This window comes from Lissotriton helveticus, chromosome 1_1 (genome assembly GCF_964261635.1).
Source record: "Lissotriton helveticus chromosome 1_1, aLisHel1.1, whole genome shotgun sequence".
Classification (NCBI taxonomy): Eukaryota; Metazoa; Chordata; class Amphibia; order Caudata; family Salamandridae; genus Lissotriton; species Lissotriton helveticus.
The window spans coordinates 1235994235-1236021411 of NC_136057.1; the positions used below are offsets into that span (position 1 = coordinate 1235994235).

Sequence of the window (27177 nt, forward strand, 5' to 3'; positions counted from 1 at the left end):
TGGAATTAAGTAAGTGGGTGGGTTAAAGGCATGGCTAAGCGGCAAGCACTTAAGTGAAGTAGTAAGGTGCCCTACCCAACTCTTGTATCCACAGGTGCCAACTTAAATGAGACTCCGTTTCCAATTCTGTATCTGAAGCGTTCTAAGCAAATGTAGTTGAAATACTAAGAACGCTTTGTGAGAAGCAACGAGGTTTTTACAGTTCCGTTGAGCAGGAGAAATATATTAACTATAAGACTTTTCCAAATTGTTCATAAATACATCATTTTTTCAAGAAGACTATTGACACCTAAACGTTTACCCTTAATAATCCAAATACTGTGTGCCTTCAAGAACTGAAGAAGAAATTAGCTGAATAGTTTGGGATGCTCCTTTATGTGTAGAGATTCTGGCATGGCCTGGCTGGCCTGCATGAGAGGGGAGGTTACAGAACAAATGGCATCATTATATATGGAGGGGGCTTGAGAAGCAGACACATGCACACATACAGCTTTTCAGACATATTTGCTGGGTCTGATGGCTTAGTTGACTAATGCGTCCACTTTAAGGGCCTGTGTTCGATCTCATGGTCACAGGTTCAAATCCTGGCAGGCCCACTCAGCCTTTCATCCTCCTGAGGTCAATGAAATGAGTGCCGTTGGGTAACAATAAACATCTGTTATTCATCGCCAAGATACCCTTCTGAGTGAACATGCCCTTTACAAATACACATTATGTTATTTGTAATTTAGATACTTACCGATGCTGTCTTATTTCCTACTCCGGACTGCCTGCCTGGACTTACATACACACAATATGGAGGCGATAGGTAGACATATCAAGACATATAATACAACAAGTAACATTATACCTACAAAAAGCCAGTACTATTGGCTTTGTCAAAGCACTAACAGCATCTCTACCTCGCAGTGGCATACCTGCTCAAGTCACTCACTCAAAACAAGCATTGGCATAGCCAATAGGTCTCGCCTTTGGGACCTTTTAAGTGTTTAGCCATGCAACACTTGATGTTGTTGCACCAAGGATATTGTGCTGGATAACTAAACACTTATAAGGTCCCAAAGGCGAGACCTATTGGCTATGCCACTGTTTGTTTGGGGCTGGCTGGAACCCTTTAGACACCTCCCATCCCTGCCTCGTAGACACATCTGTCCTGTGTTTGCACTCGCACAACGCATGTGTATGACACTTCACATGTGGCGCAACAGTGTTGCCCAATGGAACACCTCAAGTTAAGTACACTCTGGAACACTTACGTCTGCCTGTGGTCTACATAAACAGCCTCAAACATGAGCCGGTGTGCGCTACAGAAACCCGCATCTTCCCGCGTTGCATGCTAGAACAGTTCAGGTCTGTGAGTGTTGCACTATGTAGCATTTTACATCTACAAGTGGTACACACTAGAACAGCTCTAAAATCAGAAGTGGTACATGCAAGAACAGCTTAAATCTGCCTTTAGCACAAGCTAGGACGTCCAGCATTTGGGAGTGTGCACCCTAGTAGTACACCCTATGTCTTATACAATGAAATAGCTTGCATCTGCCACTAGTGTGCACCGGAACGTCTCACACATGAACGTGGTGCATAGTAATTTAGCTCTTAATTTCCTAGGGCACACACTGCTGCAGCCCAACTCTACCTTTGACGGTAAAAGTTAGACTCCGTTTGTGGTTATACCGGGGTGTGACGTAACCCTGTGTCTTGTAAACACTACAACACCTAATATCTTCTCATGGTATAGGCCAGGAGCACATCTGCACACTAAAATAAGTCACAGCTGTACTCGTGGTGCATAAAAGAAAACCTCACATCTACCTGCGATAAACACTGCAACAGCTCAAATAACACTTTAACGAAGTTTCAGTAACTTACATTGCACAACTACTCACCAAACCACAACTTACAACAGCTTATTATTAATCACATAGGCGAAACCTAATGCATTTACCAATGCTTGTTATGAAGTATTTGTTCTCGTTCTAACTTTCTCCAGCCCGCCCGTCCCTGCTGTGTCCGATTCCATACCAGAAGGAAGGTGTATGGCGGCTAAACGCTTATAAACGAGGAAGTGAGAAACACAGGATATTGCAGCATCAAAAAATATATCTCAATCTACAATAAAAAACCACAACGGAAATAAATTGCCACAGTCTGAGAGTGTTAAGCCTCACACTCCGAGATCCTTGTATAACTTGAAGATAAATAGGAGGTACAGGGTAGGTGACCATGTGCCAGTCACTGTATCCAAAGAGTTTCTACTTGATTTGGAACAGTGTAAAACAGCACAGTATGCCAGACAGATTTCAAATTGCTATTAATACACAGTCAAATTTAGCACAGCCTTGTAGGCGAGGCCCGATGCATGTTCCCTTCATCAAGATTTAATTACATCTTAAATTGCTGTTTACGAATTTAATGCAGGGCAATCAAGTGATGTTTTGGATCTTGCATAACAGGTTTTCTTGAGTATCGTCAGAGGGTGTGGAGCCAGAAAAGCTCATTTGTCATAGTATGATGTTTAGGGGGGTGCAAATGTGAACCAATTCCCGGTTCTTCAAATGTTAGTCCTTCAAGTTTGGTATATATTGATGGTACTGTATCCGATTTACTTGGAATTATTCTCTGCAGTGACAAAGACGAGCTGCAAAATGATAGAATCAAATCACTGTCAGAGTAATGTACCAGTGATTCTGATGTATTCATGTGTTTTCTTCCACCTTCCTGTGCTGTCTAAGTGAGTCCCCTCACGTGGCCTACTAATGACCATTGTAGCATATGGATTCAATCAGAAACCTATCCGATGAGGCGCAGCAAGGTTGAAGCCTATATCTGTTGATTGTAGTTCTATTCAGATGGGATGTGTCCTAGCAGTCCTGAATTAATTATTTTTTTAGGTTAAGTCTGTTTACTTAGGATTCAAATGGATTCAACTATTTCATTATTCATAAGGTCCAATATAGAGAAATACCTGGTGGTGGAAACAGGTACATTTGAGTGACTATATAGCACCTGGAATGGGCTACTCACAAATTAAAGTATTGGCGCTCGCTCCATTGAGGCTGAGGACGTGTGTTGCTTAAAATGTTTTTAATTACCATGTTTAGCATGTAAGAATTCATGTTACTTTAACTTAGGACAACTTAGGTTTCATCGTCCATCTTTTATTGGCATTGCTGTTTAACATATGATCTGAACTGCGGTTTATTCTGTGGCGAGTTTTAACTCATAGACTTTCACTAGCTGAGAAAAGATTTCCTGTAACTATCTGAGTGTACCTTCTCAAGGATGGAGCAACTGTCCCAACCTGAATATCATACTTTGTAACATTTCATGCATTGACAGCAGATGCTGTGAACACTTGAACTCCATGTATTATAATGGTGAGAGAATCCTCAAATACATTCCTTTATCACTGTTTCCTGTGCTTTATTCCTATGTTATGAGCGTGTGAACCATGTTCTAATCTAGTAAATGTGTGAAGCTTTTGTCTAAAGCCCTATAAAAGGGAGAGATTTCTGTACATTGGGATGAGACCCTTTCCCACTCTCTGAAGGTGAATCTGTGCTAGCTATTGGCTAGAACCGAACTGAGTTTTGCTGTATCTCCTATTGACTCTAATACTTATTGATTTAACTTGATGGCCCTGCTAGTGCGTTTTAGTACTTTAATTAATTTAAGTAAACCTTGAAACGAAGGTCGTCTGTTGCTCTTAACCAGAAATGCTTTGTCCTTGCCCTCTGTACTTTTTACATTCCACTTACTAAGAGAGATGTGTCCGGGGGTGGTTTGAGGGGGGGAAGAGCACAAATGTCCGGTAGCGACTACACCGCTCCAGGTCTGGTGCCAGTGAGCAAGAAGGAAAAGTATGTATAGGTCTGCGTGCAGACAAGGCTGCATGTTTGTTATTTGGTTGGTGTTATGGTTTTCTAGCAGCCAACAAACCCCATGTTTTGAATGTGACTATTAACGAGCCCTTTTTTTTATCCACTAGTATTCATACTGTTCGCACCTTCACTTTTCCCATTGTTAGGCCCTATATTGACAGCATACCTAGGACAGTTGGCTGAAAAACATGTCTAGCAGAAAGATATCTTCAAAACACATTGAACCCCACTCATCACCCAAACGCCAACTCGAGACAGCCTTGTGGTGGTTGTAAGTACTGAAACATAGTAAGAGCTATAACCAATTACTATACATCTGCAGTGCTTTTCTGTACTAAATGTGTTGCTTACTCCTTATTTGCATTATACAGGTTAGTGTTCTGCATGTGAGATTTTGTGCGGAAATACCTGCAGTTGATTACATTTTCTTAAGTGCACAGTATTAATGCCAGCAATATTAGAAAGGGATTTTATGGGTCTAAGTCATGAGGATTTTTTTTTGCCACTCCTGTATTTTTCAGGCAACAGCACAAATCATGCTGGCCTGTGTAGGTCCATGTTTGTAGTGAGGATAGTTATATTACGAGAAGCAGAAAGATTGATGTTGTTGGGTGAAAAAACACAGAACCAGCCAAAAGGCACACTCCTGCTCTGGGGCTACTAGAACAGTTTGCAATTTTGACGTCTTCATATAATTTCATGACCTTTGGAGGTTCGGCAAACAAAATAGCTAAATATTGCAAAGGTACTCTATACCGTATAGAATCTTAACTATTTTTAGATCTGGCATTTAGTCAAGTTATTTTGATTTATTAATTCACTATGCACACTTACATACAGGGTCTTTCAGTCTGTCCTCTCCATCCATTGGTCTGCAGTATCAAAGTTTGCTTCCACCCACCACAGCCTGCGACACATTTCAGCTATTGATTTCCTGACTATAATCTAAGACATTTTTTACTTGAGCAATGTGCACATTCGCACAATAAGTAGTCCCCTTCAGGCACACTTCTTGGAACTGAATCTGTGCTATTTTACATTTAAAAATATGTGGCTTTTAATAGGGCTTGTTTTACTTACTTGAAGGTCCGAGAGTCCCCCAAAGCTGCCACCAGCCGCTCAATATGTTTTCGTATAAAAAACATTCACAAAGAAAATAAGCATTGGCAAAGCCATAATGTCAGCAGCCAACGTCAGACCTTTTGCTTTTTTGTTACATAATACATTTAAAGGAAAATGTGTTACTAACTCATGATGTTTTCATCACTGTGAGTCAGTGAGAATGCTCAGTGAAATGTGGAACCTTTCAACACGTCTGGGTTGTCCTTCATTGCCAGAGTCAAGTCTCATGTTACAGTCTGTGACGGTCTCTGCTGCGCCACTGTCTTAAACAAGAGACTATTGAGTCTCCAAGAAGGGCGACATTGGGTGGCTGTGGGGTCTGATCCCATTGAAATCATCGGAGATTGTGTTTTTGGAGGATGAGGATGGTTTTTAGGACCGGTGATGCCTTGAATTCTATAGGTAGCATTTCACTTGTTTGGAGGATGGCGATGACCCTTGAGAAGGTTGTAGAGTCGCGCTCTAGTGTATGCGTGCTATGTCACGGCATAGCACGCGAGGCCGCCATCTTAGAGCGCACTGCGCATGCGCGAGACGAGGAAAAACATCGGAGAACGTCGGACGCCCGGCGCTCTCCCGCGATTGTTGCATAATATTCTGCCTCCCTGGTGATCTTTCTAAGGTACACACAGCAACTTTACAGTGGCGACGAGGGTGGGATTGCCCCAAAAAAACGAGCACCAGGAAAGACAATTAGGACCCGACCAGGGCACAGAAAGGCACAGAAACAAGCCAAAGGCCCACCACAAGGAGCAACAGGAGGAGCAAGCAGAGACCAAAGGAAGCAACACAGCGGGGAAACGTAGCAGAGGCACGAAGAAAGGGGGAGAACAACACAAAGACATCAAGGTACCAGAAGCAGTGGCCCTATACAGCAAGAAGGTGCTGTAAGGAAACCAACCAGTGAGAAACCAGAGGGCGAAAGAGCAGAGGCTGAGGAAGGACACAGAGGGTGGTGAATACAGGGAAGCACCCGCACCCCATAGAGGCCCTGGCGGAGCCAGCAAGACACAGAGAAGGGGGCGCAGAGGGACCCCGACCGAACCAAGCGCATGGTGAGGGCGTGATCGCGCCGGGCAGCCTGAAAGGTCCAGGGGTGGAACCAGAAAGACGCGCCGAAATGAGTGCGCAGGCGTCCTCACTCATGACGCCGATCCCGTTTTTACCTAAGCCGGGAGAGCCTCAAATGAAGTGGGAGGACTGGAGAGAGTACTTCATGAACTACATAGAAGCCCTAGAAGACAAGAATGGAGAGGCCTTCCCCAGTATAAGGAAGAGGAAGATACTTCTGCACAACCTAGGACCGGAAGGGATAAGGGTCTTTCAGAATTTTGTGCCCTCGCCCAGACCAAATGCAGGCGACTACGTATTCAGACACACTATAGAAGATCTGAACAACCACTATCGTCCAGCAGTGGGCACTTCCATTGACCGTTATAATTTCCAGCAGAGGAAACAAAAAGCTGGTGAATCCATAGATGACTGTGTCGCCGCGTTGAGGAAGTTGGTGATAACATGCAAGTTTGGCACTCTGCATGACGAATTCATAAAAGATCAGATAGTCATGCACACCACCAACAAGACAGTACAAGACAAATTGTGGGTGAATGGAGACGCCACGCTTAAGGAAGTGATAGCCATGGTGAAAAAAGCAGAACTGTCAAAACGGTGCGCTGACGCAGCAAAGAGAGAATCTGCCCAGAGGCCCATAGTGAACAAGGTAGACAATGCAGAACCACCAGGAAGAAGCAAAGCCATGACGGCAGAAGGTAAAGGGCCAAACAGGTGGACGGGGAAACCTGGGCAACAGTGGAAGCAGAACAAAGAAAGCAAGTCCACGTGCTACAGGTGCAGAAGCCAGTCCCATGCGTCCCAAGACAAACATTGCCCGGCGTTCAGAGCGAAATGCATGTTCTGTGGCATATTGGGTCACTACGAAAAGGTATGCCGCCGCAAGATGAGGAGACCCATGGTGAAGTATGTGGAGCAGGATCAGCAGGAAGAAGAAGAAGAACAGGATGAAGAAGATAACGTACTATGCGTGAAAGGGCAAGTACTGGGCATTGACTGCAGGCGTTCCCGCAAGCCACAGTGTGACATGGCGATAGGAGGAGTGAAGATTAAGATCGTAGTAGACTCGGAATCCCCGTATACCATCATCCAAAGAGCAGTGTGGAATGAAGATTTCAGACCCAGCTTGGGCCCGAAACTAGAACCACCCGACATAAGACCGGTGACGTACACGGGTGAACCCATTCCGATGGTCGGGTACAGAGTACTAACCTTCGAGTTCAGAGGAAGGAGTGCAGAGTGCAAATTGTACGTAGCAGAGAAGGGCCCATCGGTCCTGGGATGGACCAAGCTGACCTAGGAATTCAATTGGATCCCGGTGGAGACACACAAGCACTAAGTACTAATGACGCCCCCAGAGCGCTGGCCGGACTTGGAGAAGATGAAGAGCGAGTTCCCCAAAGTATTCGGTGGGAAAGTCGGCAAGTTGGATCGGATAGAACTCAAGGAGAACTCCATACCTATATCCCACAAAGTAAGGAACGTGCCCATAGCCATGAGAGAAGCGGTACAGCAGGAACTGCACAGACTAGAGGAGATAAGAATCATCGCGCCAATAAATAGCTCGGAGTGGCTGGCGCCCCTGGTGGTGGCAATGAAACCGAATGGCAAGGTTTGTCTCTGTGTAGACCTTCAAGAACTGAATAAATGCATAGTTGTGGAAAAATTCCCGCTGCCACGCATAGAAGAAATGTTGGCCAAGACGAAGGGGGTAAAGTGGTTCTCCACCTTTGATCTCACTTCTGTCTATCATCAGATAGCCCTGCACCCAGCAAGCCAGAAGCTGACATCATTCATAACACCCTTTGGGTGGTATAAGTTCCGCAGAATGCCCTTTGGCCTTGCTTCAGCGGCAGCAGTCTTTCAGAAACTAATGCACCGCCTATTTAAAGACATCGAGGGAGTACAGTACTTCCAGGACGATATACTGGTGATGGGGAAAAATCGGAAGGATCATGATAGGAAGCTGGACATGGTACTTCGAGTCCTAGAGAGCAATGCCCTAACAGCGTAATGGGAGAAGTGCCGACTCGGAATGACGTCGGTCACATACTTGGGACAAGAGATCGGAGAACACGGCATCACACCCAAACCAGCAAATGTGAAGGTAATTTGCAATGCCCAGGCCCCAACCAACAAAGAAGAAGTAAGATCCTTCCTAGGAATGGCTAAATATTACAGCAAAGTTGTACAACACTTCACCACCAAGACGCACCACCTGAGGCAACTTATAAGGGACAAAACAGTGCTCACCTGGACAGAAGAGACACAAAAAGAATTTGACACCTTGAAAAATGACATTAGCCAAACTATACCGCTACAAGGATACGACCCCCTAAGGCGGTCAGTATTGACGATGGACGCCAGCGAGAAGGGGCTGGGAGCAGTCCGCATGCAGGAGAGGAAAGACGGAACGATGGAGACCCTCAGCTTCGCATCAAGATCCCTATCATCAACGGAACAGAAATTTTGCGTAATAGAGAAAGAGATGCTTGCGGTAGTGTGGGCCATGGGGAAGTTCCGCCAATTCCTATGGGGCACGAGGTTCCAACTCAAGACTGATCACAAGCCGTTGGTCAAAGTACTCACCTCGAGCGGACATGCAAGCGCCAAGCCGCGCTTCGCCAAGATGACCTTAAAGTTATTAGAGTACAGGTATGATGTGGAATACATACCAGGAACACGAAACAAGGTGGCGGACTACCTCAGTATGGCCTCAGCAGGGATGTATGACGTTACAACGCATACTTTTACAACGCCTACCTTTACATCGCAAGTTTTACAACGCATACCATTACAACGCATAATGCTTTTGGGCGCTGGTAGTGAATAGTTTAATTTACTATTCCAACTCCAGTCCCCGTGGATAGTAGGGAAGGTGTTGGATAGTACATTAAACCTATTCCCTATCCTAGAGCGCCCCCCCAGCGCTATGCGTTGTAATGGTTTGCGTTGTAAAAGTTGCGTTGTAATGGTAGTTCGTTGTAAAAGTTTCGTTATAAAGGCTGTATACCCCTCAGCAGTGGAAGGGGCTCCCAACAAGTCAAAAGACAGCGAGGAGATGGTAGCCGTGATGGAAGACCAGAAACGCGTGATAAGCAACCAAGAGTGGACTAAAGCTTATGCAGAAGACATGGACATCGGAGAGGTCAAAGAACGTATAATACATGGATGGCCCGAAAAGAAACATTTGCGAGAAGCACTCAGGAAATTCTATGAGGTCCGAGAGGAACTGTCTGTGGGAGACAATAGAATATTCCTGTACAGAGGTGACAAAGTAGTCCCCCCTGCAACGCTGATTACCCACCTATTGGCAATACTGCATGAAGGACATCTGGGAATTGTGAAGAGTAAGATGAGGATGAAGCAAATGTACGGGTGGCCAGGAGTGGACATCCAAGTGGAAAGACACGTGAGGGATTGCGATCAATGTCAAAGGGCAGGCAAAACGCTGAAGCCCCTAAGGCCTGCCTTGGGGAAGTTTGCCAACCCGAGCAATCCATGGGAAGAGGTGTCCGTAGACATTCTGGGACCCATGCTAGATACCCAGGGAACGCCAAAATATCTGTGTGTCCTCGTTGACAGGTACTCGAAATGGCCTGAAGTACACATACAGGAAGAGATGGACACAGAAACAGTGCTCCGGTTCCTCACATCCGTCTTCCTCAGAGAAGGTATTCCTAGATCCTTTCTGAGCGACAATGGACCGCAATTCACCTCGGAGAGGTGGCATAAGTACGCAGAGAGGAATGGCATCAAAGTCAAACACACCTCCATATACCACCCATCGAGTAATGGCCAGGTGGAGCGGTTCAATAGAGTCATATTGGGATCCATACAAGCCACCATCACGATGGGAAAAGATTGGGAAAAGGAGGTTTAAAGTATGTTGTGGGCTTACCGCATCACCCCCACCAGCACGGGGTATAGCCCTTTCCAGATCTTGAGAGGACGGCACCCCTTCACCAAGGACAACTTAGCATGGAGGGAAAAGACAGTCACAAGCAAGTGGTCTCCTGCAGTGGTGCAGCACAATCTAGGGAAAGCCCAAAGGATATACACCAAACATTACGACCAGAGAAGAAATGTGAAGGAGACAGCACTTGAGAGAGGGGAATGGGTGAGAGTCAAATTAGCTGTGCTAAGGAGAAAAGGGGACAGTAAATACAGTCAACCACTACAAGTAAAAGAAGTGAATGACAGGGTAGCATTGCTCAGCGATGGAAATTTGTGGTCCCAGGACCGCATGTCCAAATGCAATAAGATCCTACAATGGTCCCATGAGGATAATGGGAGGACATTACAAGACCGAAGACAACGGGAGAATGAGGAAAGTACCCCGAGAGGAGAAGAGAACCCAGGAGCAGAGGAAAACAGTGAGGAGTTGGGAGACAATGACATAACCGAGGCGGATGAACAACCAGGAGAGGAGAGTATGACCCCAAGGAGAGAAGGGCCCTTTACCCAAGGAGATAAGGTGGTGGGCCCTGCAGAGAACAGCACTGGGGAAGCCTTCTCTACTCTGGTAAGACGCACCCGAGCAGGCGGTAAGGCCCACCCGCTTTCGAGACTTTGAACTAGGGGGAAGCTAACAACCTTCAGACGTAGAAAGACTATTGTTTTCTTTTGGTAATAAAAAGAGGGAGATATGTAGAGTCGTGCTCTAGTGTATGCGCGCTACGTCACGGCGCGAGATGGGGAAAAATATCGGAGAACGCCGGACGCCCGGCGCTCTCCCGCGACTGGTGCATAATTGAAAAAATATTCAAGTTACCATATTCTGCCTCTCTGGTGATCTTTCTAAGGTACACACAGCAACTTTACAAAGGTGATATCTTCGCCATGACGGTGAGCAGAGATGTGTGATAACGTGGATGAAAAGTACTGGAGCTGTGGGGACTGGTTTGGTGGTGGGGGAATTGTGGGTGACGGCGGAGAAATAGGGGACCCATCGAAACAGCTCACAAATGACATTTGTCCGATCTCACTAAAAGCACAAATGAAACAGAAGGGTTCACAGAGCACATAATATTTACAAATTAAAAGCTTGCATTAAAACAGTAGAATGAATAATTAAAAATGTAATAAAGCGAGTAATTAAAAATGAAATAGCGCAGCTTCGTTCTCGCTCGCCTAGACCAATATTTTAGGGTCAATATCTAGCTCTCCGCCTCCTGTTCAAGCCTGGTTGGATCAATCAAATCTACTCAACAGTAAACCCATCATTGTGGACTGCGCTAAATCCTTAGGTGTCATACTTGACAAAAGACTCAACCTAATCTCACACATCAACTCCATGGCCAAGAGTGCACGTTATCAACTGCGACTTTTATCGGGGATTCGTCGGTTCTTCCCGAAGAATTACCTAAAAACCTTGGTCCAATCGCTAGTTCTCTCTAGACTTGACTATTGTAATTCTCTTCTGACTGGCCTTCCCAAATCTCACCTCTCCCCCTTCAAATCCGTCCTCCATTCAGCAGCTTGCTTCATTTCAGGTTCAAACGAAGTGACCACATCACTCCTATCCTGTCTTCTCTCCGATGGCTTCCCATCGAGGCTAGAGCTATCTACAAAACAGCGTGCATCACACACAAAGCTTTGCACTCTTCCTCCCCTCGCTATCTGGCGAATAAACTCAAACTGTCTGGAGGCTCAAGACCTTCTCGGAATGCTGAAAAGTTCCTTCTTGGATACCCCCCCCCTTCAAAAGAGAAAAACTGTTGGCACAATCGTTCTCAGGTAATGCGGTGAGAACCTGGAACTCCCTTCCTCCTTCGCTCCGTGCCATCACCTCCATCCAGATCTTCAAAGCAGACCTCAAATCTCTTTTATTCCAAAGACACTTTCAGAACTAATTCCCTTCTTCTCAGACCCTGCCAGGAAGTTCTTTAATCATTGTAAATTTGTCACATATGTTTATATTTTTGCTTATACTACCTGTGCTTGCTGTGTTTGAAATTCTGTTTCTTTTGCCTGCGTTGTTTTGATTCGATGGCCTGCTATTTGTTCGCCAGGAAGTTCTTTAGTCATTGTAAAATTTTTCATATTTATTCTTACTTTTGCTTATACAGTCTGTTCATGCTATTTTTGTTTGTTCTATTCCTGCAACAGTTCTCTCATGTAACGTAACTGGTTCTATTGTACAGTGCTCTGACACCTTCGGGTAAAGTCCGCGCTTTATAAAAATGCATTAAATAAAATAAAAAATAAATAAATAAAATAAAGCATCGTCCATTCAGATCTCACGCCCAGCAGTGCCAGTGGCCCGTGCCTTGTGGTAAACAACTTTTTCAATTGTCAGACAGACGTTCCATTGAGATTTAAAGCCGTAGTAATATTACGGTAATATTAATTGCTGTCGGACATTTGGAGTTGAAAGGAGCACAGGGAGACTGCGAAATAATCCGGGAGACGCTCATGGTAGAAGCCTGGGTGCACGGATCACTTTTTTTGTTTTTTTGTTGGATGAATGTGTATTTCAGCTGGGGTGTCATAGCAGCCCCAGACACCACTACATAGCAGCAGGTTCTGCCACAACTCACGTTCGGCGGGGGAGGGGGACCTGCCCACAGAGTCAGCCTCTGACTGAGCTTCTGTCTCGCACACTTCCTCCGCTCCTCCCACCTCCCGGCTGGGGGGCAGGCTCAATCCACACGCCGGTGCCCGCCCCTCTCGGTGACGTCCGGGCCCAGATACCATCCTTCTGCCGGGTGACGCGGGACTCGGAGCCGGTGCCCGCCCCCGCCGGACAATGGATGGCAGGGACCGCTAGCCGCCTCTAGAGCCTGCGAGGGCACACTGGAGTCCTGGCGCGGCGTGGACCCCGAGAGCAGGCCGCCGCCAGTCTCCCGCACAGCCAGGCCTGGGCACAGCAGCGCCATGGAGCCCGACCTGCAGCCGCTGAGCTCCACGCTGCTCAGGAAGAACCGCTGCTATGAAGTCACCTTGGACCCGGGGAGCCAGCAGCTGTCCTGGAGGGACTTGCAGCCCAAACGCAACAGAGCCGGTGAGTGCCCGAGGCCTTGAAGCTGGCGAAGTTGCCCTGCAGCGTGCCCCTGCTGCAGTCTTTGTACCCCTGCTGCATGCCGTAACCTTTATGTAATTCATGCACTCTGAAAGTCCTTATGCAATGAAAGTACGCGATGTATAAAATGCATGAATAAATAAGTAAATCAATCGTACCCCAGCCTGATGTCTCCCAAGCGTGCTGCGAGCGAGTGTTCGTGGTGCCCCAGACTCGCGAGTGGCCGGTGTCTCTATGCCAGTGCTTGTGTGCTCCAGTCTGACTGAGTGTTCGGTTCTCCCCGGCTAGTATGCATGCTCCTTGTGCAACAGGCGGCGTGAACATCTGCCCAGACTATTTGGTGCCCCAGACAAGACTACAGGCCCCCTATTGAAACATTGGTGCACTGATTGCCATACACTGTGCCTTCTGTATACTAACCCGTGTGCTCTGTGGTCCAGTCGTGGTGTGTGATGCAAAGGGAAAATATCACAAATGCCCACTTATGCCCCCGCGACACGCGTCAAAATATCAGCCTTCATGAGTGTCAAATCAAGTTCTTGATTGTGTGCACACATCCTAAAATTGTGCTTAACCAATGATATAGCGGTATGCACCAGAGTACCCGTCTACGTGGCACCATGATGTGGTTTAAATGTACGAGGCCCAACCATGTATCCCAGTATCCTTTTATCAGCGTATAGGCCCCATATGTTGCTCCTGTGTCTCCCTTACCCCAGTTTCCCCTAGCACAGACTCAGGCCTCATTTAGCACAGGCAGTAGAACACATCCTGAAACCCGGACTGTTCCATGGGATATGTCCCTCCTTGTCCTGGCTGTGTGCCACAGAGAGTCTTATTCTCAGACCCAAAGCTATATGGTGCCTTGTATCAGACCGTATACTGCTGTGTCACCGACTGTGCCCCACGATGTGATACCTGGGACTCCAGAATGGAGGGTGCCCTGTACCTGACTCCAGCACCATTGACTGAATGAACCCTTTGTAATTCACACTGTTTCCTAATATGTTGTTCATATGGGCTACAGACTGTCTCGTATCATATATCAGGCCCCCCTGTGTCACTGACTGTGCCTTCTAACACAGACTGGGGCCCACAGACGATGCTCCTGGCCTTCAGGATGTGGTGCTCTTTGCCCCCAGGCTGCCTGATCAGGGCTTCAGTCTGTACCCTGCCACGTCCCAGACAGCTTCAGAGAACCACTTCGTGCACCGTGACCAAGTTTAAGTACATGATGGCATGGGATGTGCAAGTTTACTACTATACTTTGCACCCTCACGCAGTGGCATCTTCGCCCACTGACTGCCTGGCACTATATCCTAGACCAGCACTTCCTTCACTTTTTTAGATCCATTACCCACTTTTTAGACCAACATGTCCATCTTGCACAAACATACAGTTTTACTGATAAAACAAACTAAATTATAAGGTGTGGAAATTGGGTTTCAGTGAATATTTATCATTTGTGCATCACCAACTAAAGCAAGTGTCTTGATTTGTTTTGATTGTATCAAAAACTTTGTTTCCATTACACTCAGAATTGAAAAAAAATGTGTTTCATTTTTGCTTTCCTAACTGCTGAATGTGCACAGTTCATTAACCCCTTGGCCGCGGCGGTAATTCCGCCGCGGCGCTAGGGGGGACGGGTGCCGCGCGGCGCTGCCATGCTCGTGAAGGAACCACTCCGTCAGGAGCCGCGGTGGCGCTGTGCTTGTGACGGAATGGTTCCGTCACGGCCCCGTCCACTCAATAGAACGCGCCGCGCAGGCGCGAAATCAGCGCCACGCAGGCGCGGCGGCCGGGCTGTGATGGAACCAGCACAGCACCACCGTGGCTCGTGACAGAATGGTTCCGTCACGAGCATGCAAGGGGTTAACAGGTGTTTACATGTTGTTATGTGTTACAAAATATGACATCTTACAGTGATTCCTTTCACTGTCTGTACCCTAGTAGGATTTGTCACATAATTCACTTTACTTTTTTTTCTGTGACTGCAAAGTGAAAAAAGTTTGTAAACACTAATCCCCTGTTAAAAAACATAAGCATGACTTTGTCAAAATAGCCTGACGTTTGACCCCTCCATGTTTGAAGCACAGCAAATGTGACGAGATTAAAACAGAATTTAAAGATATCTTTATTTATTGCTCCAACTTTCACGACCCACCAATATCGGTTTGTGGCCCATCCACAGCTTGGGAAATAATGTCCTAGACTCTATAGGCTGTACGGTGCCACATTTAAGACCACATACTCCTATATCACTGACTCTGCATCCAGCTTGATGGCCCTTGGCCCTCCTGTCTGTCTTGCTTGGGGGGGCTCGGGATAGCTCGTTCGATGCTTTACTTATCATGGCATAACAAACACTTTGGACACTGTGCCACATCTGTATTCCCATTGCTGTCACCTCTGACTAAGCCGGCCTGGCCTCAATACCTACAATGTCTTTGCTTCAGATGTAGTCGCCTGGCAACAGGTAATTGCACCACACCCTTAGGTCCTGTCCCCATGGCGCCACAGTGATTCTATTGAACTCCAGACCGCGACCTATTTGATCCCACCACACACTCACCTAACACCCTCAGAACAAATTCCCCGACTAACATAGATGCACATTGGATGTAGTCAATTTAAAAATGACACACATTATTTAGGTATTGGTAAGGGGTACTTGCTGCTTCCACAGATTGGGTGTAAACAGTTTTGTTCAATGGGATTCAGGGTCAGAGTGAGACAGAAAATCGGCCCGGGCACCAAAATAAAAGTGGCCCCGTTATTGAAGTAGAAAGTGAAAAAGGTGATACATGTTTGCAAATTATGGCAGTTTTGAAGTTTTAAACATGCTGTATAAATGTTTTGCAAGGTATGGAAGCCTGCATGCATTGTGCTTAATGTAGTAAATGTTTAATATTGGCGAAATCAAAAGGAAAAACAGAAAACAGGCCCACAAACAGCCAAAAAAACACCATTCACATGACCTGGCAGACCAGCCCATTGGGCACTGTCTGATTGCCCTATATACCAGACCGATCCTGATGGGACGTGGTCTGATTTCAAAAGCCATCCTTAAGTCAAACATGCTTTTTACAGGTTGCACAAAGAGGTTTTGCCGGCAGGCTTGCTCCGGTACACCACTGTTCATTATTTTTGAGCTTGGTCAATCAAACTCTAGAACGCTGACCTGCAGCTGAGTAACCCCACTTTGTCCCGCAGTTCTTACCCTTCTGTTGTGAATGATATAGAATATATTGTGCCTTGTTCCTGTCATCAGCATTGAGCTCCGACTTTGTACGTGGGCATTTTTTTTACACATCTGCTTTTTAATCGGAAAAATAACTATTTTTGTACAAGTGTGACAAGTGAACGCCATTTAGTGTATCCTAACCCCTTGGCTCCGGCGGTAATTCCGCCGCAGCGCTGGGGGGGGTCGGGGGAGAGCGCGGCGCCGCCATGCTCGTGACAGCTCCATGCCGTCATGAGTCACGGGCGAGCTGTGCTCATGATGGCGTGGTTCCGTCACGACTCCGCCCACTCACTAATTCGCCCGCAAAGGCGGGGAATCAGTGCCGCGTGGGCGGAGCAGCTGCAGCTGCAGCATGACGGAACCACGCCGCCATGAGCACACGCTGCCCGTGGCTCATGACGGCGTGGTTCCGTCATAAGCAGGGAAGGGGTTAATATTCGTTTTCTTGTTGTTTTTAGTCCATTATGTTATTTGGCAGAGTATCCCAGTGCCACACTTAAGTAGTGCATCCAGTACAAGTTTATTTGCATACTGAGATTTGTAACTTTTTGATCCCATCCAGTCAGGACTGCAAGTCCCAGAATGCAAACAAATTGCTTGGACTGCATGACCTACTCACACATGGAAGTGGGAAACTTGAGAGCTCTACCTTTTGCTATGTAGTAGAATTTGTTTGTGGCAGAGAGAGTTTGGCTGTGAAGTCAATCATCAGTAGTGAGACTTAGCCCGAGTGCCAGGGGTTTATTTCTCTCCAGAGTTGTTGTCAAAATAGAGAATGCATTGTTAAAACAAGACAAGTGGCCCTGGTCTTGGAAAAACCATAAGGCAGCAATTCGCGAGGCACTGTGTTGGCGGCTAAGCATGCTAACCCCTACTTACCACAATCTATTACGCCATATTCAGTTCCTTGCAAGCATCCTTCTCACTAACCAATTCTTGTCCTAATGTAAACTTATAAACATGCCCATCTCTGTTTATGGGCTAGCTGCTAAAGTTTCTTCTTGCCCCTTTACTAATAGGCTAGCGGTTTAACTCCCCCATCCCCTGTCTAGGGTGTAGCTGATCAAACTGCCTTTCTTGGGGGAATGCCTTTGGGGAATCCTACAAATCATACAGACCATTCACAAATATTGCAGATGGGGCTTATTGCAAGAGCTGCTGCCCCTACCACACACATGCAAGCCTATGGTTGCAGTTGCTACCTAGCCTTTTGGCTGATCCACTCCCCCAAAATTAACATATGTTTGTATGCACTATTTCTGTAGTGAAAACCTAGCCAAAAAGCATTGGAGCATTGTACAGAGTCAGAGCCACGCGCCCACGTACCTCTGTTCCTGCACCAGTTGCACCTGTACAAGGTCCCAGACGGTGGCAACTGCTGGGACCTCCAATTATGAGGGCATTAAAGGTTTTTTCAACGGTCACCACCACCGGAGCTCCTATGAGGCGCCTTTCCAGCAAGCTGACGGAGGGATCCAACCGGCGGAGAGGCTGGCACAGTCAGCGAGTAGCATTGCTCCACAAAAAGAAGAACTCTGGTGCTTGAAAAGGGGAAAGGGCCTCGTTGGCAGTAGTCAGGGGCAACCAGGCTGACATTTTTACTCGGGGAACCTTCCCCAGTATTACCTGTCCTGCCGCCCCTGAAGACTGCCCGGACGACCCCGCTGGTCATGTGGCACTGAACCTGATCACTCACACCTGTCTTCGGTGCCTGCGATCTAGCGCCTTGGTCCCTTGCCCAGAGATGAGCATGAAGTCAACAAATGATATTAGCTGCAGCTGGGTTGTGAATAGTTGATTTATTGTGATGTAGTGTTCTTTAAAGTGGTGAGTTTTCACCTCTTTCCTAAATTGGAGCAGTGGTGGGGGTGGTTCATATGGATCAGGGGCGGGCTAGCCTATAGGGCAGTAATTAGGCAGTCCCTAAAGGGCTGATCTGACAGGCCAGTGTGTGAGCCGTTTTGTTGGGCTGTTTGTGGGCCTGTTTTGTGGTCTGCTGGGCCAGTTTACACTGTTGATTTCACTGATATTAGAACATTAGAATTTTTGGAGCTCTATTTAAAACAGTGGAGTGCTCTAGCTTCTAAAGCTGGTAGAATCCCAGAGCACCAACATTCCAATGTTTAACAAGGGCCTCACGAAGCCCCCAGGGGGGTGGGGATTCAACCGCCTAGGGCTCCGTGAGGCCTTTGTTTAGAAATCAGAACATTCTGCCCTCTAGGGGCGGAATGTTCGAATAACCTTAGAGCTCTCCATAGCAGGCTCTACTGGCCATTAAAGACCTGCTCCGTTGTTAAAGGCCCTTATCTTCTGATCGGGACTTTAACGCTGGAGCGGGCCAAACATGGCCGGTAGCGCCCTCTACGTCAGGCTCTAAGGCTATTTTAAAGCAAACATTGCTTGTCAGTAGCTCTAATCCATGCAGACTTCCACACCTTGCCAAACACTTATGTAGCTTGCCTTTACAAGTTCCAAACGGCTCCAATCTGTATACAACGGCCCTATTTGAGCTATATAATTCACTAATGGGGGCCACTTTTGTTTTAGCGCCAAGGTCTATTTTCTGTCTCCCTCCGACCTTACAAGGGTTGTTGTTCCAGATTCTGGATACATAGATGGAAAAGGGCTGCTGTCTTGTTTTTTTTGCTTTTTTACACTTCTTAATCTGTAGTCTGATGGTGTCCTGGCTGTGCCTGTGAAGAGAACCTCTGGAGTTTGTGAGCATGTTTGCAAGATGGTGCTGGTCGTGATGTTTAAGTAAGTGATGCATCTGCTTTTGAAGTGGGTGCTGGCTGGCGAAGAGGGTGCTGTGTGGCGAAGAGGGTGAGGGCTGGCAGGGGAAGCCAGCGAAGGTCCTCAGGAAGATAGCTCAGCTGCTACCATTTTTGGAGGGGAGGCAGATGCCCCTCTGAGCACTGGACTCACCTAGGCGTCCCTGTCCCAAGTCCTGAAGGACCCCTTACTTTTCTGCTGGTCTTCTTCATTTCTCGTCCTCGCCTTCTTACACCTTACGAAACGGGTTGCAAACTTGCCACATTTTGCTTCTGTTTGGTACTGGTCCCTCGGGTACTGGCAGTGGAAGCTTTTAAGCTTTGGGCCGCGACGCCTTACTTCTGTACGTTACTCGTACAGCAGAATAGCTTGTACCGTTCAGACTCTACTAATCAACAGCTATGTTGCGTGTGGCCTCGTACTCAGCTCTCTGACGCCTCGGGCTGTGGTGGGGCGACAACAACCGGCTCCATGACGCAGGTAACTAATTCTTAGACTGTGCTGTAGTGAGACTCGTAATTATATTTTCTTTAGTAATATTACATAAGGTAATGCCAGCCACTGCTGACAACGCTTAAAACAGTAAACGCGTGACATTTAGATAGGACTCAGCCAATAGAACTGTACTAGATTAATTGACTTTCTAACAAAGTTAGGCCTTGTTTGGAAATGTCGCATGCGACGCAGGACCCGCTTCCACTGTTTAAGACCCGCTATGCAGCGCTGTGGACATAATTACATTTTTGTACTACACACGTGTGGGTCCTATACGTAACTACCTTGTTCATGCCACCGGGCAGCTGGCTAACAATATCTTTGGAGCATGGCTAACCATTTCAGACCCTGGCATCTCGGTGAGCCCTGGCAGGTGTACGAAGTTCAGAATCTTGATACAAGGACACCTCCACCTCCTTTATTGCTCAAGCGGAATCCATTGTGTCTGAATAGGCGGATTTGGAAAACAGAAAATGAGATTTAAAGCTGTTTCATTTCCCAGTATGCATTGACTGAATCCATCCCCAGTAGTGGTTCTGCTGTTTACCTTTTGTTGAGGTCTGTATTTGCGCTTTTTGAACTTTGGTATCGGCAGTCTTGCACAGCTCTGATAAAAGTTTCCGGCTAGATTACTGAGTTCATGTGAGTAGGAGAGAATAAGCGGTGCCAGGCACTGGTGAAGTTGCACACTGCTAGAAATAAACAATATTTAGTTCTTATAAGCGAGAGAGATTACCTTCTCTAGAGGCTGAGTTAGTTGTGTATAGTTGGAATTGTTAGGCAGATTTCTTCCTGTAGGCACAGTTCATTCTGTGCGGAATATATGTGTGTGAAAGTATACATTGCTCGCATAAAGAGTATTTTACCTGTTTGTGAACTGGCTCAGAGCGTTCTTTTATATATATATATATATATATATATATATATATATATATATATATATATATATATATATATATATATATATATATACACCAAGCCTAATTCTACGAAGAGTGATTTTGTTTTCTTTTGCCTCTGTGTGAGTTGTAAAGTTGAACCACCGTGTCCCTTTCTCCAAATTCACGTGCTGGTGAGGTATATGAACATATTTTCATTAAGTACTGGATTTCTCTAGAAACATATTTAAACAGATAGTTATATTAAGTTATGCCGGGAGCGCATTTTTGCCGGAAGTCATTTTAATGCCAGAAGCATACGGATGCCAGGAGTGTGCATGTTTGGGTGTGGCGAGAACAATTGCGTAAGAAAAGAACCACAATGTTTCACGTGCTAATAAAGTGTTTTTATCACCGACAATCTTAAATGTGAGTAAATAATTAAATTGGCCATTACAACAGTTCATTGGTGTGATAAATTAGAACCAAAGGTGTATTGTGATAGCCATTTAGACCATTAATATAACACTTGAGCTAAAAAAAAGACATATAAAATACTTATGGAGCAAAGCTTGGGGAAGAAAATTGAATATAGTGCAAACATTACCCTTATTCAGACCGTCAAGGTTCTACCTATGTGTTGGCCCTTAATAAGGGACTCCTTCAGGCACAATGATCTCAAAGTGCTACATTTAGAGATGCATAGCTTCCTAAGCTTACAGTTCAGTATCATGTGTCGAGGCAAGAGGTAGGGGCTGGAAGTGCTGTTATACACTTCAAAAATCCACATACTAGGCTTCAATAAATGTGTCTTAAAACCATTGGGACCTGTTGCTTAGTATAGAAAAGCCTCTGTGTTTAGCAGAACATCAAATGGCCAGGCACCAAATTAGGGGGAGCTTGAGGAATGGCCCGCTGGAGCCTTCCATGTTCAACATGTGCAAAAATGGCAAATGGACCTCTAGCTGTGTGATCCTTCAGACAAAGGAAGTTACTCAATGCAGGATGTGCATCAGCATAGCATAGCTCATATTGAAGTGGTATCTGGTTAAAATTCGGGTAAATTTCTAAGCATGGGAGCAGTTATATGGAAATAGGAAGTAATTGACTTATAATGATCATATCAGTGGAACTACAATGGCTCCACGTTGAAAGGAAGTACTTAAAAGAGGCTCAAATTGCACTTGTTTTCTTGTGAAGTATGTTTGAAGAGTTGGTGCCACTCTGAGTTTTCCCTGAATTATGTCTGAGAACTTTTATACAGGTGTGGCGGTTCTATTTCGCATTCTTGAATAGCACAGGTTTACCCTCATATTCTCATCAGAAATAAACCATTGTCTTTCATTAAAGACTAGCCTCCTTTTAGTGCCACAAACAATGCTTCAAACTTCTTACCCACAGACATCCTCTGTCGCTCCAGGTTAGAACCATGCAGTGTGGCACAAGGGGGGATTTGCTGTTAGTAGGATGGCTTATTTTACAAAATAGGTTTAATTCTTTGAGTTTTGGAACACAAAATAATGTGGCCTAACGGCTAGAGTGGTCAACCTTGAAGCTGGTGAACCCAGTTCGAGTCTCAGCAGTGACGCTCAACATCCTGTTATTCTGGGCAAATCATTTAATCTCCTCGTGTCTAACAAAATGAATGTGCCCGTCTGTAACACAACGGGTGCTCATGTAAAACACTCTGATACAGTCGGTTCGAGTTCATTCTATATAAATCCCCCACCCCCCAAAGAATGCAACTCACATTAAAGTTCATATTTAATTTGTAATAAGTTAAATGCATGTTTTTGCTGCTAGATATGAAGCACACGTGTGTTTTGGTCCTGGTCGACTTTGCATTGTTATGTTATACAATTTGTTGAAGTAGATGTATTTATAAAGCACATTTTCTCCATTGTTATGGCCTTGGGGATACCACTGAGAGCAGTTACTTTCTTGCCGTATGACGTATACAAGGGTCTTCTTGGGAAATTGAGCTGTAAAATCAGCAGTATATTTGTAATTTGTTGTTTTCTATAAGTGTGTTTTAATAAGTAACTGATCATTATTAATTGAGATAAATGTGTTTGGGTTGCGGTCTTGCCCAAAGGTTTTAGGGCCAGATGTACTAAACTCTGGTAACAAAATACCAGTCGCAATTTGCAACCAGTATTTTTGCGACCGGCGTGCTAATCTATCGAACTGGCCTATGAACTAATAGGTCAGTTCACAAATTACAGATTCATAGTGGGTTTCGCAAATCAATTTACCTCATGAATATTAATGAGGTATGTCACAAGTTGCGACCCACTTGGACCAACAGCCATCACAAGGGTGACCAGCAGACCACCATGTATGTGATTGCTTTTAAATAAAGCATTTATTAAAAAAAAATCAACCCTTTTCCTTAAATTTTTTTTTTGAGTAGGCAGCTTTTCTCCTAAAAAAAAATGTTTTTTCAACATTCACAAAGGGGAAGGTGGTCTGTGAATCGGGCTGTTTGCGACTGCATAAAGGCTTCGTAAATCTGGCCCGATGTTACATGAGTTCTCTGACTTGACTATTGACCGTTTTGCTATTGGTGAATGTTTGAGCTGAAGATAACAGTGTGTTGGAGAGCACTGCCATCCCTCTAACGGCCTTGTGCTGTGTTAGCTGGTTATATAATAAGTTCTACTTACATGTGTCTTTAATTGGTCGACATCTGAAGAATCTGTTAGGGCATGTACGGTTTGGAAAATGGTACTATCCAATTTTATGGCATATCTGTACAGTGTTGGTTGCTTGTATTGTTCTGTCTAACCTGTTCCAGAGGTTGGTATTTTATAAAATACCGAAATGTCCACAGGACGAGATGTCCAAGAAAACTACTTGATCTGTAAAAAAAATCACTTGTTCCTTTAGGTGCCATGCAGTTAGTTGACAAAGTATAGCAATATTCTCATAATACCAGAGCTTTGATAGAAGCCTTTATGATTATGTTATTGATCAAGTTATATCAGGGGTTGGATTCTAGCAAGGCTCTGATTTGTCATCTTTTTGCAAATGTACAGATAGAGGCTTGAAGTAGGTATCAAGTTGTGATTCCAGGGTTAGATTGTGCAGAGAGTTTATGAACATCCACAAGTTTAACTATAATCACAAATCGTTCTAAATGTATTCATGACATGGGTAGGAGCAACGTTTTTTACATGGTGAGAGAATGAGGGTATAGGGAAAGTGAAATTCCCATCTCTCAGTAACTCCTTGCATTAGCAAATATGCATAAGTATATTATATACAATATACTGTGTATATTTGCTTATGTAAAAATGGACTACACCGAAGCTTCATAAGAGGAACGTTTTGAGGCCTTCTGATGTATTAATGAGTCGTAAATCTGCACCAGCAAGAACATTTACTTATGTTTGAACCTTTGTGACTTTTCTAAATAAATGCACCTCTAATTTATTTTCTTTTTTAAAAATAATTCTTTGTTGTGTTTTCAAGTGAAACATCAAATACAATCAAGAGATAGTGTAAACATTAAGAGACAAATCAGACTGCAGGTGACAAAACACGTGCTACCAAAGTACAACAGTTAAGAATAGCCAGTGAGTGTCCAAAGGGGCAATAGAGGCACATGACAGCACTCGTGTGATCTAGTGCAATAAGTTCTGACCAGAATCCATGCTAGCGGCATAGCCAATGACCTGCAGAAAGGGAACATAGGAAGCTGGCTCTTTATATAGTGGACCAAAACAAGGTACACTGTGTAAAGGGTCCAGGCAACCCTTATTTATTTACAGAGGCAAAAATGATAGCACTAAATATTTTCTTTTGTGGTAGTGTGGGCGAGCAGTTTAGGCTTATCAGAGAGTAGTGCTAAACATTTGTTGTACTCACAGAGGCAATAAATGAGACACACACTCGAGAATAACTCTGAGACCAATTTAGAGAACTAAGTCATATTTTTATATACATTTTGATACCAAAAGTTAGTACTTTTGCAGATAATTTTTGGAGGTAAGTAAATAGTTCAATTTGTCTTTATGCAGCAATGCTTCCCTATAGGATAAAAGGAATATGTTACATACCGTTATTTGTAATCGGTTTCTGGGGGTCTCCTTCGAGACTTAGTGTTGTAGGGGGGCCAAGGTCAAAAGTACCACCAGCAGGTACTTGTTATCCGCCCTGGGGCGTCTGGAAGTACAGGTGCTGGTAGGGTTGGTAGCTGTGCGCGCTACACCAGTGGAAAGAAGGGGGGCACCTAGAAACAGGATGCAGTGAGGATTGGGGACAAGTCCGGGACACAAGGGCCACAATTATAAGCATCTGATTTGCTAATGGGAGTCACTTTTATTTTGGTGCATGAACCTATTGTCTATCCCAGGCTGACCCTGTATACAAGTTCGAACAACTTACACCGTACAGACCTTGCTTTGTCGCAAAGAATCGTCTTATGCAGACCTTTACTGTGGTATGGCAAACTGTCAGTCAAAGGGTTTATGCTTTATCAGGGCTTGAAAAATCACAAAAATTGCACTAGACCAGCAAGTCTAGTAATGTTACACATCTATTCGACCTCATTCACTTTGTGCGCAATAAAGGTCCCTTTAAATCTTGCCAGAAAGGGCGAGTAGGACCTAAAAAATAGCTCGTCCTTAATAAATCTGACTTGCCAATGCGAGCTGGTGAGTGGATTTTCGAGCCCTGTTTATGGGATTGGGCCTGCTTGTCTTGTTGACAACACAAACATGTACATCTGTTGTCTTTGACTCCAAATGTTATGTCCTGGATGTCGGGCAATAGGAAATCCACAGCTGTCCTGTTCTGTAGAACTTTGGTTTGGGGTTGAGTGCTCTTGCTAAGGCTATGATAGCCATTTAAGTAGAATATTGTACTGTGTTGGATTCGTGTAGCGTGTTATGCCCAACGTGTTGTGTTAGGTGCTGTAATGCCCTTTAGGACAGTGCAAGCAATGCCGGCAATACTAGGATCATAGGGCTCAGCCAACTCATCTGTCCCAGGAATACAGAAATATTGAGACCATGGCCCAACTTGTATTCCTCTTCCAAACCTCCAGAAACATGTATTACAGGTCCCAGCAAGTCTGCCATTCCAGGCATGTTACTATAGAGGCCAGTGATTCCCGGTCCTAAGCGGTCTGCCTCACCTGAGTGTGTTACGATACAGATATAGTTATTCAAGAGCCCTAGACAATTTGGCCATACTAGGCCTCTTATAATAAATATTGGTGGAATGAATCCTGGGCTCCGATACCTTGTTGCACCTAGGCATGTTAATTTGTAGATATATAGAATCTATGCCCTAGTGAAATGTATTCCTCCCTGGCATGTTACCGTACAGAATTTGAGACTACAAGACCCATATGTCCCACGAAGGCTTATTTAATTTACAGATACAGCGAATATAAGACTAAGACTGACGGTTCTTCCTTGCTTACCTTAAAGATAAATCAAGGCCCCGGTCAGCCTCTCTCCAAGGTAGGCTGCTACACTGATACCATCACCCTGGGAACCAGACCACCTCTGAGGTACCTTACTACCTCTGAGACGCCTGTCCTCTAAGACATGATACCACTATCATACAGTTGTAGTATATTCCAGGCCCTGGAAGCCTATCCGCCCAGGCAAGTCAAGATGCAGATAATCAGATTCTGGGCCTCTGGAAAAGTGTTCATCCCAGGCATGTTTCATTACAAAATGGGAAGCGAGCTGATGAGGTGGTGGTGTTTGTTTTACAACATGTCTCCTTGTGAAGGAACGAGAATAGCTAGGAAGCACATTTATTTGGGAACTAAAGATCGGCTAACAGTAAGACAAGAGCTGCAAAAAGGGAAAACCTTGAAAGTAGTAAAAGTTCTAGAATAAGGCAACACTGAAGTAGCTCTGTCTCTGGGAACACTTAAAACAGTGATAGATCTGGAGACAATAATACAGGCAAAACAAGACAATGTTCTGAAAACACAGATGGACTGTTGATTTAAGAAGGGACTGTCATATTTCTGCACTTATGGTCCATTCTGCTGGGTGAGTATGTTGGTATTTACGATGCTCAGGCCTTTACTATGCTGTCCAATTTTTAACCTTGATCCAATTTCTGCTCTACAGTTTCCAGCTGACATAGATTTTTGCCTTCCAAGCTATTTCTCCAGTCAAGTAATTTTCGTGTCAAACTCAGTACTTCTGGTCGGTGTAATAGAAGCAGCTATACAGTCAGCTCCACACAGAATATTTCCCTATAATGCCACCAGCCTTCGTTTGAGGCCTTTTTTGCTCTATACTTAACCTGGTTTGCATGTCATTGTTTGAACTTTCCAGAACAAAAAAGGTTTGCTGTGAACTAGTAACGTGACAACTGCATCTACTGCCTTTTGTTCCATGTCCCTCTTTCCAGTGATTACTGGCCAGCTTTATACATGGGGAGCCGCTCTCTGCTGCTTTGTTCCATGCTCAGTACTTATCCTGTGCACCAGTACAATGTACGCTCAATCTCTTAATAGCTTTGTTGTGCTAATTCCTCTACAGGCATAATAGGTGTTTACCACCTGCTTCTGTTTGGGAAGTTTGATATTCCAGAAGGAGCTGCAGCTGTTTGTATGGCCGTTTCTGTGCCCAGTGCACAGGTGCAAAGTTAGTTCCTACTCAATGTCAAGTGGGCCTATCCTCCTTTGCATTGAGTCTTAGCCCAATACTGTGA

General features: G+C 45.1%; 1 protein-coding gene across 3 annotated transcripts in view; it reads left to right on the forward strand.

Annotated features, from left to right (window-relative positions):
- Window positions 1-12745: 12745 nt before the first annotated feature.
- CERK (ceramide kinase) overlaps window positions 12746-27177 on the forward strand; it is a 206936-nt gene continuing 192504 nt past the window's right edge. The window contains exon 1 of one of the 3 annotated variants that reach the window (XM_078679702.1): window positions 12746-13083. In XM_078679702.1, the coding sequence (XP_078535828.1) occupies window positions 12957-13083 (127 nt within the window). In that variant the 5' untranslated portion in view covers window positions 12746-12956. The remainder of the gene's footprint in view (window positions 13084-27177) is intronic. The other 2 variants (XM_078679694.1, XM_078679685.1) reach the window with 2 other exon arrangements.